The sequence below is a fragment of the Hypanus sabinus genome, chromosome 4 (genome assembly GCF_030144855.1).
Source record: "Hypanus sabinus isolate sHypSab1 chromosome 4, sHypSab1.hap1, whole genome shotgun sequence".
NCBI classification, from domain to species: Eukaryota; Metazoa; Chordata; class Chondrichthyes; order Myliobatiformes; family Dasyatidae; genus Hypanus; species Hypanus sabinus.
Genome location: NC_082709.1, coordinates 56,792,126 through 56,802,846, shown reverse-complemented (window position 1 = coordinate 56,802,846; position 10,721 = coordinate 56,792,126). Strand labels below are relative to the sequence as shown.

Below are 10,721 nucleotides of genomic sequence, written 5' to 3'. Positions count from 1 at the left end.
ATGTTATGGCAGATTGTAGAAGAAATTGAAATTGGTGGTGATGGCATAGGCTTCACATCAATGGATAGAGTCATTTAGAAGTAATTAAAACATACGTTGAACAAATCAAAAATTTCAGATTTACAGATTGTCCCCTTTGATTCAGGGTAAACCTGACAGCTGTCTCTTCATACTGGGATAGTAGTAAGCTGATGCTAAATCAGAACTTAAATAACAAACCTCACTAAATCCCCTTTATAGTACCAACTTGATATTTAAGTTACAATATCCATTTACCAAAATACACATTTGATGCCATTCTGCTCACTACAAGACAATGCAAGTTGGAATAAAGCACCATCTGCTACCGCTCAGAGTAATAGCACCTACCTTAGTGATTACAGCTGTAAAGTTTTCACCAAACCAAAAAAAAAATCCATTCTAGAGAAAGTTGTTCTAGTGTTGAGCTGGGAAATGTTTGATGCTTATTTATTTAAGAAACTGCTATTGGAATTCCCAGTCTTTAGCATTTATTTTAAATAAAGTTTACAGATTAAACACTGCTGTTTAATGCAACAGATCAAGTTCAGGAGAAAAAAAATTAAAATTGACAATGCAAAGAGAAAACCTAATAGCTGTAAATGTGAACAGCACTGTACTGAATTTCTTTAAGGCAAGTTTCTAAAGGGCAGGTCATGTCTCTTTAATAACATTGCCCGGTAAGATTTGATGTTGAGCCTTTAACTTCGCAATCATAGATGTAAACCCTCCAGGTTTTAACCAACCAAAAGAACTGTTAAGAGGAACTGTGGAACTTTCGTTTGGTGCTTCCTCCCATGATCGAGGACCATCATATTGGGAATGTAAATGGCTTTCAGTGCAAAATAAAGTTGAAGTTGAAAAGGTAGATGGTTCAGGTTCAAATAAATCAAGTGCAGACTTATCTTGCTTGAAACAAGAGCTATTCTCATAAAGCACCGATTTACTGTCAGAGCTGCAAAATCCACTTTCAATGGTGTTCAAATCATCTGAAAAATCACAGCTGCCTCTCTTGAGCCTTGCTTCTCTGTTTAGGACAGCCGAGGCTAGCTTCCTTTTTACAGAACCGACCTCCAATTCAAATCCAGAGTCTTCATTTTTTAAGAGTACATTAGCAGATGGAGGAGCTTCAGGAAGCATGTAGACAAAGAGATTTTTCTTCCTGGATCTCTTTCTTTTCTTTTGAGGTTGTTTCTTTCCACTCTCATGAAGAAATTTGTCAACTTTTCTCTTACAGGACCGTAGATTCCTGAGATTAAAGTAATACATCTTAATTTATTTTTCTCATTTCCATCCCCTTCATCTCAAAAAAAGGATGCAGCCAATAAATCACTAAGATTTTTGTATTAAATAGGAGGAAGCATTAGTTTGATAACATTTTTATTTAATCTTACTTACAACCTAAACTAAAGTAGCCTACCTCCATCTTCTCACACCCAAGGAGTCCCATACTAAAATAACCCAAGAAAAGTTAAACTCCCATTTCAGCTGGAGGCCCCTCACCATTCAGCCATCCAAAATCACATTGTATATTTCAGGCAGAGGTGGACTTCTAAATGAAGAAATTACATCATACAGTGACACAATAGTTTCACTTAATTTGGCTATATTCTGAATGGAAACAGAGGCCAGTCTTGACAGTTAACTCCAGTAATTATTGATTCATGCCTTCTTTTCCAATCCCATATCCTTAAATATGTTTAGTTATCAAATCTATTCAAGAATAAAATTAACAATACATCCAGCATCAGTTTCCAATTGTAGAAGAGTTCAAAATTGTTAGACCCTATTACACAACTAACCACTTCAGAAAACTCTAATTTTCCTTTCTTGACCTAGACTCAAAAGGCAGCAGGGCAAAAATAATCTCTTATCCCTTTAACTTCCTAGGAATCTATTTCTGATTTCTCTCAATTTTGCCCTTAGTTTCTCTACCTGCCGACATGCCTCGATTGCATTCCTTTCAAGGAACATCTCACTTTTCTGGCTGTCCAGAACAGGTCTGATCAGAGTTTTTATATACAAGTTTTGAGGAAAACTACAAGGAGACAAAAACTATGAGATGACATTCCATTAGTCTTTGAATTTCTGTATTTCTGTGATACCCTGATGTAATATGCAGGGAGTTCAAGTTTCTGGAATTGCACTAACTTGTAAATTATAACTAATACACCATATCCAAAGCGGGCAACCTCAGATTTACCATTTGAAGCGCATTTACCACAATCTTACCCTTTTGCTCCATTGTCTCCAATTCCTATATCAATTGGCAAGATCCAATAAAAAGATAATAGTTTAAGCAGAGACATTGTGTGAGTGGGCCTGTGTTGGAGTGGGGAGTTGAGACTTTGGCAAGGAGAGGCATAGGCCATATGTATATATTTTTTCATTATTTGTTCTGCCTTTCTTTTGATACAGATTTAGAGCAACGGAGATGCTTGACAGGAGAGTGGAATGCTCCTTTCTTGGATACTGTTGGGCTGGGGAGTGGAGGGGAGGTGGGTTGGGGGTAGCTGAATGATCTGGTCCCAGCAGTCTGGTCTCTGGCACTGAGTGGCTTTGTGGCTCAGAAGGGAAGGGGGGCGGGGAAGAGGTAAGCTATAGTGATGGTGGATTTCTCAGTAGGAGAACAGAAAGGAAGTTATGTGGATGAGAACGAGTTTCCTGGTATGTTGCCTTCTAGGGTCAGAGACATCTTGGATCGAGTCCACTTCATTCTTAAGTGGGAGGGTGAGCAGCCCGAGGCTGTGGTCTATGTCAGTACCAATGACATGGGGTAGGATGGCTGAAGCGGTCTTCAAACTTCTGGATCATTGGGCTCTCGGTTTGCACCTGAACTGCACCTCCGCTCCATCCGCCAAAAGCAGAACTTCCCGGTAGCCAAACATTGTAATGCCCATTCCAACATGTTGGTCCACGAGTAGCCTCATTCTAACACAAATGGCAATCGTGGAGAGCCCAATGATATTGCTGCACGGGGGGGGGGGGGGGGGGGGGTGTTAAACTAGAGTTACAGGGAGATAGGAATAGACAGTGGAGTGGTTGTGGAGAAAGATAGTGTTAAACCTACATACAAAGTCAGGAATCAAAAATGTGGTGGGACTAATATTTTCAGCTGTGTATATTTCAATTTCAAGAGTTGTAGGAAAGGCAGATGAGCTTAGGGCATGGATCAACACGTGGAATTACAACATTGTACCCATTAGTGAGATTTGGTTGCAGGAGTGACAGGACTGGCAGCTCAATTTTCCAGGGTTCTGTTGTTTTAGATGTAATAGAGCAAGAGGGACTAAAGGGGCAGTAGCATTTCTAGTCAGGGAAAATGTCATGGGAGTGCTCAGACCGGAGAGCTTATCTAGTGAGGCTTTATGGACAGATCTGAGGAACAAATGAGGTATGACCACATTAGTAGGATTATATTATAGACCACCCAAAAGTCCACAGGATTTAGAGGAGTAAACTTGTAAAGAAATCATAGACTGTTGAAAGGAACACAAGGTTGTGATAGATGATTTTAACTTTCCACATATTGACTGGGATTCCCATACTGTAAGAAGGACTGGATGGGAAAGAGTTTGTCAAGAAAGTTTCCTTAATTGGTACATACAGGTCCCAACTAAGAGACTGCAATATTAGAGGTCCTTTAGAGCAGGGGAACACTTTGCATCTAGTGACCATAATCCATTTATTTCAATGTAATTATGAATATCCTTGCAACTGGCCAAAGTGCTGCACGTTTGAGTGCTTGATGGAGGGCAGCGTTGCTTTTTTCTGGTGGTGGTGGGGGGGGCCATTGCCTTGCTGCTGCTTATGCGTGGGAGGGGGAGCTGGTGGGGGAGGTTCGGGGTTCTAACGTTTAACTGTCATTCATTTTTTGAGGCTGTTCTTGTGGATGTTTGCAAAGAAAATGAATTTCAAGATATATATTGTATATATTTTTCTTACATTAAATGTACTTACTGAACCCACCCATTCACCTGCTCCCTCACCCCCATTCAGGGTCCCAAATAGTCCTTCCAGATGAGGCCTTCAACTGTGAATCTGCTGGGGCCATCATGCCACCTCCTCTCCATCTGCCAAAAAATGGAGCATCCTGGTTCCCAAGGTATTCCAAGGGACATTTAAGTATTTGGATAGACAGGGATTGATTGGGAATAGTCAGTGTGGCTTTATGTGTGGTAGGTTATGTCTAACCAATCTTACAGAGCTTTTTGAGGAAGTTACCAGGAAAGTTGAAGGTACAGCAGTTGATGTTATCTACTGGGTAGGCCTTGGACTTAAGCATTTGGCAATGTCTAAGTTTTCCAGGTTTCAATGGCTGAAGGATTCCAGTTCAGTCCAAAAGTGAACAGAGATGTGATTTACTTTTGTCTGTGTGCAAGATTGCTCAAATAGGAAAGAGAATTAAGAAATGCGCATGTTCCATGAAGGTTGTCAAGACAGCTGAAGGAGAGCAGCGTTCACGGAGAATTAGATTTTGAACAGTGTAGAATATAAATCAGTTAAAGTCAAAGTATATTATGTTCTTAACAAAATGCATCTTGAATACTGCAGCCAAGACAGGTCACAGACAACAAATGGGGCCATTATAGCAGTAGAGACAGTAGAAATAAGAGGGAAGGTTGATTTATGTCAAAAATGAGAATCGTGGGGACAAGATGGTGGAAACTTTAACACTACTGACAATGAACTGACCAAAAAGGCAATTTTGTTAAAATTTAAGACCGCTTGATTAAGCTATAATTCTAATTCAGGAGAGTACCACAGGATAATAGATCAAAAATCTGAGAAAAAATATATTTTAAGTAGCTATTGGGAACAATCAATAAATTAAATAAGTTTTAAGGAACAGTGTAAGAAAAAACTAAAGTTCATGAATAGTGAGACAATCATAGCACTTTACTGATACTGATCAGTCTACCTCAACTATAACTATTTTTTAATCCACAATCAGGAGAGATGAGGTTATTTAAAATATTTGATCATGAACGCTATTGTCTTGATACATGGACACCAGTTCTTCATTGAGCCAAACGCTTCCAAATCCAATAATAGCTTCATTGGAAAAATCGGACCCAGTGTAATTCTACAAAATGCACTGAATGCTGCTTTTAGAGGAGTGAAACAAAAACACTTTATCAGGGAAAAGAAGAGCCTAAAACTCATCTTTTGGAGGAACAGGCACACAATTTTACCTGTGTAGAAACACATGAGGCCTGGAACACTGGGGAATCCATTTTGTTGTTTCTTTCACCTGGGCAGACTTTCCCAGTGATTGCAGGTACCTTATCGGTAACTCAATCTCCCTGCAATTAGAATCACAACCAAAATTAGAAGACTCAACAATTTAAACTCAATTTAAATGGCCAGAAAATCCTGGAAATCCCCTGGCCAGTCAGTATTAGTACAGAGCAAGTTAACATTTCAGGTTGACAATATTTCATCAAGACAAACACAAGCGATTTTGCAGATGCTGGAAATCTTGAGCAACAAACAAAATGCTGGAGGAACCCAGCAAGTCAGGAATAAATTGTCCCATCCATAGATGTTGAGCTCCTTCAACATTTTCTGTAGGCTTTATCAAGATAACTTGATTTAAGTGGCAAGGAAGAGAGGGAAGATTGTTGCGAGTTGAAAACAAATGAAATGTAAATGATAGAGTGAAAGTGAGAAAATGAAGTGATACAGACACAGTTGGTGCCAGGTATATGCTTTGCAAATCATCTCCTCCTTCCACAAAGCTGACTGTGGACTCTAGTTGCCAGTCACTTAATTTCTCTATCCCACTATGACCTCTGTTTTTGGCCTCTTGTTGTTCCAATGAAGTCACAAAGAACCAAGGAACTGCTTTCCACCTTCCATCCAGCCATGTTACTGACCTCAAAACTCAATTCTGAATTCAGGCATCTCTTAAAACCAGCCATTCCAGTTTACATCAGGACTGGCTATTCCTTATACTGATATGAACCCCGTAACTGGGTCACTTACCAGCAAAGATAGAGAGGTCCGTTGAAATCTGATGATACTATTTTTAACAGTATTTATTGGTAAAAATACACAAAAATAATATCAATGCAAATATACAGATAATATACGTCGTCAATACTAAATCTAAAAGTGCGGGTATAATAATAATCAATAAGAAATAAGATCTATCGTTGTCTAGGGGATAATGAATTGTCCGATTGAAATATACAGTTCACTGCAGTTCCACAAGCTGCCGTCTTTTGGTTGTCGCGTGTTGCACTTTGTTGGAGAGAGACAGAAATAGGAATAGAATGGGACCAGTTACCGCTACGGGTTTTCCAACCTTTATGATTTCGATCCGTCAGGAGTCCCGTTGGTGTGGCCGTTCACTTGTGGCCTCTCCTTTAGCTAAGCCATTCTTCCGTGGTGAGCCTGCCAACCCAGGCAGGGGAAGGACGCACACGAACCCCCACCGGCTGTAGCTATTAAACGCTGTCACTGGATTTCCAGTGTTTCTCCTGGTGCGTCTAAAGGGGTTGTTCCCCAGACCCTCTTTTATCCTTACTCACGGGGTCTCAGATGTCAATCAGGTTGGGATGATGCAATCCCTCAACCAGCCCCCTCTGGTCATCCCCTGAGGGGCTTCAATGAATAGTACAGTACTCAATACACAATTCCATCTCCAAGAGACAATAGCCGTTATCAGGGGTTTTTGTTTTGCGGAGGCCAGGACACATTCCAAACCTTGTGGATTCTCTCTCATTTCCTGGGTCCCAGACCTAAATTAATAGCGATCTTGCGATTCTCAAAAAGGAGGGGGCGACTTTGTACCCTTTAGCCCCTCAGAGTTGTGGCACATTCGTAACAATACAAAGTATTCAACTTGCAAATTTTCCTCTATATAAGTTGGCTAGAAATACACAACAGGTAATGCATTGTCCTTCATTTCAACACCAACACAGAGTGTCATCTGGTTTCTTCAGATAATTGCAAATACTCTGTTCACTTCACCATCTGCTTTGCCACTTAAAGCAGGTTTGTAACATTTCTTAGTCCGAATGAAAGCATATTAATTTGCAACATTATCCGTTTGTCTCCACCTTGATTCAATCCCTTCCCACCTAAATCTATGACACTTTATATGCTCTTAATCTCAACAATTTTCAATTCTCTGGCTCTGATCACCTCATTTTCACCATGGCTGCTCAATCCTTATACACTTATATTCCAAAGGTCTTAAAGCTCTCCACTTTGTTCTCTACAACAGACCTGACCAGTTCTCATCCACCACCACTCTCCATCTGCTGGAACTGGTCCTCACATTCAATAATTTCTCTTTTGACTCCTACTTTTTCCATCTCAAGGTGCACCATGGGCACCAGCATGGGCCCCAGCTTTGCCTGCCTTTTTGTTTGTTGCTTGAAACCGTCCATGTATCAAGCCTTTCCTGGTACTGCTTCATACACCATTAACGGGTGAATGAGTAGTCTTTGGGATACTACTAGTCTGTGTCTTTATTGATGCTTTGCTGCACACTTGAGTGCTTGGCGGGGGGGCACCGATGCTTCTTTTTGCTGGTTGGGGAGGGGGAATGTTGCTTTGCTGCTGCTTATGCGTGAGAGGAGAAAGCTGAGGGGGGGCCTTTGGGGGTTCTAACGTTTAACTGTCATTCATTCTTTGGGGCACTCCTCTGTATTCGTGGATGGTTGTGAAGAAAAAGAATTTCAGGATGTATATTGCATACATTTCTGACATTAAATGTACCTTTGAAACCATTGCTGAGCTCATCAATTTCATCAACTTGCCTCCAACTTCCACCCTGCCCTTAAATTCACTTAGTACATTTCTGACACCTCTCTCCCCTTTCTCAATGTCTTCACCTCCTGAGACAAAATGTCTATTAATATCTTTAATAAACCTACAGACTCCCATGGCTACCTTGACCCTACTGTTCCCAACCTTTCTCCTGCAGAAAAGCCATTCCCTTTTCTCAGGTTTTCCAAACTCCGGTCGGAAGAACAACACCTTATATACCGGCTGGGTAGCCTCCAATCTGATGGCATGAACATTGACTTCTCTAACTTCCGTTAATGCCCCTCACCTCCCATCCCTGACATATTTAGTTGTTTGCCTGTTCTCCATCTCACTCTGGTGCTCCCCCCTCCCCCTTTCTTTCTCCCGAGGCTTTCCGTCCCATGATCCTTTCCCTTCTCCAGCTCTGTATCACTTTCATCAATCACCTTTCCAGCTCTTAGCTTCATCCCACCCCCTCTGGTCTTCTCCTATCATTTCGCATTTCTCCCTCCCCCCACTACTTTCAAATCTCTTAGTATCTCTCCTTTCAGTTAATCCTGACGAAGGGTCTCGGCCCGAAACGTCGACAGTGCTTCTCCTTATAGATGCTGCCTGGCCTGTTGTGTTCCACCAGCATTTTGTGTGTGTTGTTTGAATTTCCAGCATCTGCAGATTTCCTCATGTTTGCCCTTTTCTCAGTTCCTGCATCTGCATTCCCAGGATGAGGCTTTTCTATTCAGAACATCACGATGTCCTCCTCTTTCAAAGAGGTAGGGTTTCCATTCCTCCACCATTGATGCTGCCATCCATTTCTCCATTTCCTGGAGAACCACCTCACCCCATCTTTCTGCCACCTCAACAGGGACGGTGTTCCTCTTGTCCTTACCTACCTACACTGAGCCAGCTCATCATTCACTGAAACTTCCACCACCTTCAATGGGACCCTACCACCAAAAACACCTTTACCTCTTTACCTGCACCCACCCCCCCCCAAAACAAGGATTGCTCCTGCCATGATTCCCTTGTCTATTCATCCCTCCCGGCACTTATCCGTGAAAGCAGAAGTGCTACACCTGCCCATTCACCTCCTTCCCCACCTCCATTCAGGACCCTGCAGTCCTTCCAAATGAGCCAACACTTCATCTACAAATCTGATGGAGTCATCGGGTGATCCTAGTGCAATCTCCTCTACATTGGTGAGGCCCAACATAGGCTGGGGAAAATCGCTCTGTCTAGCACCTTCGCTTCATCTACAAAAAGCAAGATCTGCCGGTGGCCAACCATTTAAATTCTAATCCCCATTCCCATACCAACATGTCGATTCATGGTCTCCCTTTCCACTATGATAGGGCCACTCAGGTTGGAAGAGCAACACCTCATATTTCCTCTGGTTAGCCTTCAACTTGATGGCATGAACAATTTCTCCATCTTCAGTAATGATTCTCCAGCCCCCTTCCCTCTTTTTCAATACCCGACTCTGGTCCCCCTCTTACCACTTCTTTTCCTCACCTGCCTATCACCTCCCCCACAACCCCCAGTGCCCCAGGTCTTTCCCTTTCTCCAATGGTCCAATCTCTTCTCAGATTCCTTCTCCTCCAGCCCTTAATCTTTTCCACCTATCCCTTCCCAGCTTATTTCAAAACCGTCCCCCATCCACCTAGCTTCACCAGCACCTTCTAGCTGGTACTCTTACCCCTCCCCCCCACCTCCTCATTCTGGCTTGTTCCCTCTTCCTTTCCAGTCTTGGCCTGAAACGTCAACTGTTTATTCATTTCCATAGATGCTGCCTGCGACCTAAGTTCCTCTAGCATCTCGTTTGTGTTGATCTATTTTTCTCTTCTTAGATGCTGAGAATTGAGTATTTGATTTTATATCAGATTACTATCACTTTTCGCTTCTAAAATACAGCAAAGTTGGGTTGTCACTACAGACATGGAAATAACAACTCAAGTGAACAAACTAATGAAAGGAGCAACTGCAAATAGAGATGTGTCCTTTTGGAATAGAGGTTCTCAACCTACAATCTACTGTCCCTTCAGTTAATGGTGTGGGTCATGGCATATGAAAGGTTGGGAACTCGTTTTAGAAGGTAATTGATAGAACAAAAAAGATGGATTTTCAGAAGGACTCCAACAATTTCTGACCTAAAGTTTCCTTCAGAATTAATTGTAAGATGATTAAGAAAAAGCTATGAAGCCCAAACTCCATTCACTTTTGAAAGTTAAATTGAACCTGAAGATGTGTAATGGGCTGTAAGGTTTCACTGCTAATGTAATGGCCTCTCTCTAAGGTTTCAATCTAAGGTAATGGTTGCTCTGTAGCAGCAATGTTTGGGTTATGACTAGAGATAACAAGGGCTTTGGAATGTGTGTTATCCAATCAGAGGTATGTTGTTCTTTCTTGTGAGTATTGGAACAGGATTTCAGTCTTTTGTCAGCCAGAGATAAAGAAAGAAGACGCGAGTGGAGAGAGTTGGTAGACTGCTAGAGTGGACTCAGAGCGAGGATCTGACGGTTAGCAACGCTCAGAGGAGGTCGATGGAGAATGAATGGACGAATCCGTGAGCTCCAACGTGCACATTAGACTGTTCCATTAAAATGAGCTCTTTTTATTTTTATTTTCTTTTCTAACCTTATACTGCAGTCAGATTAAGATTTATAGACTTCAATCAATAGGTGCAGGAGTGGGCCATTCGGCCCTTTGAGCCTGCTCCGCCATTCAATCTGATCATGGCTGATCATCCACAATTAGTACCCCGTTCCTGCCTTCTCCCCATAACCCTTGACTCCACTATCTTTAAGAGCTCTATCGAACTCTTCTTGAAAGCATCCAGAGAATTGGCCTCCACTGCCTTCTGAGGCAGAGCATTCCATAGATCCACAACTCTCTGGGTGAAAACGTTTTTCCTGAACTCCATTCTAAATGGCCTACCCCTTATTCTT

The 10,721-nt window shown here is 41.9% G+C and overlaps 1 protein-coding gene across 6 annotated transcripts in view; it reads right to left on the bottom strand.

Moving 5' to 3' along the window:
• Positions 1-492: 492 nt before the first annotated feature.
• Positions 493-10,721, bottom strand: part of si:ch211-227n13.3 (uncharacterized) — a 40,257-nt gene continuing 30,028 nt past the window's right edge. For all 6 annotated transcript variants that reach the window (XM_059967119.1, XM_059967121.1, XM_059967120.1 and 3 more), the window contains 2 exons: positions 5,214-5,320; positions 493-1,267 (listed from right to left, as the gene is read on the bottom strand). In XM_059967119.1, the coding sequence (XP_059823102.1) occupies positions 673-1,267; positions 5,214-5,320 (702 nt within the window). In that variant the 3' untranslated portion in view covers positions 493-672. The remainder of the gene's footprint in view (positions 1,268-5,213; positions 5,321-10,721) is intronic.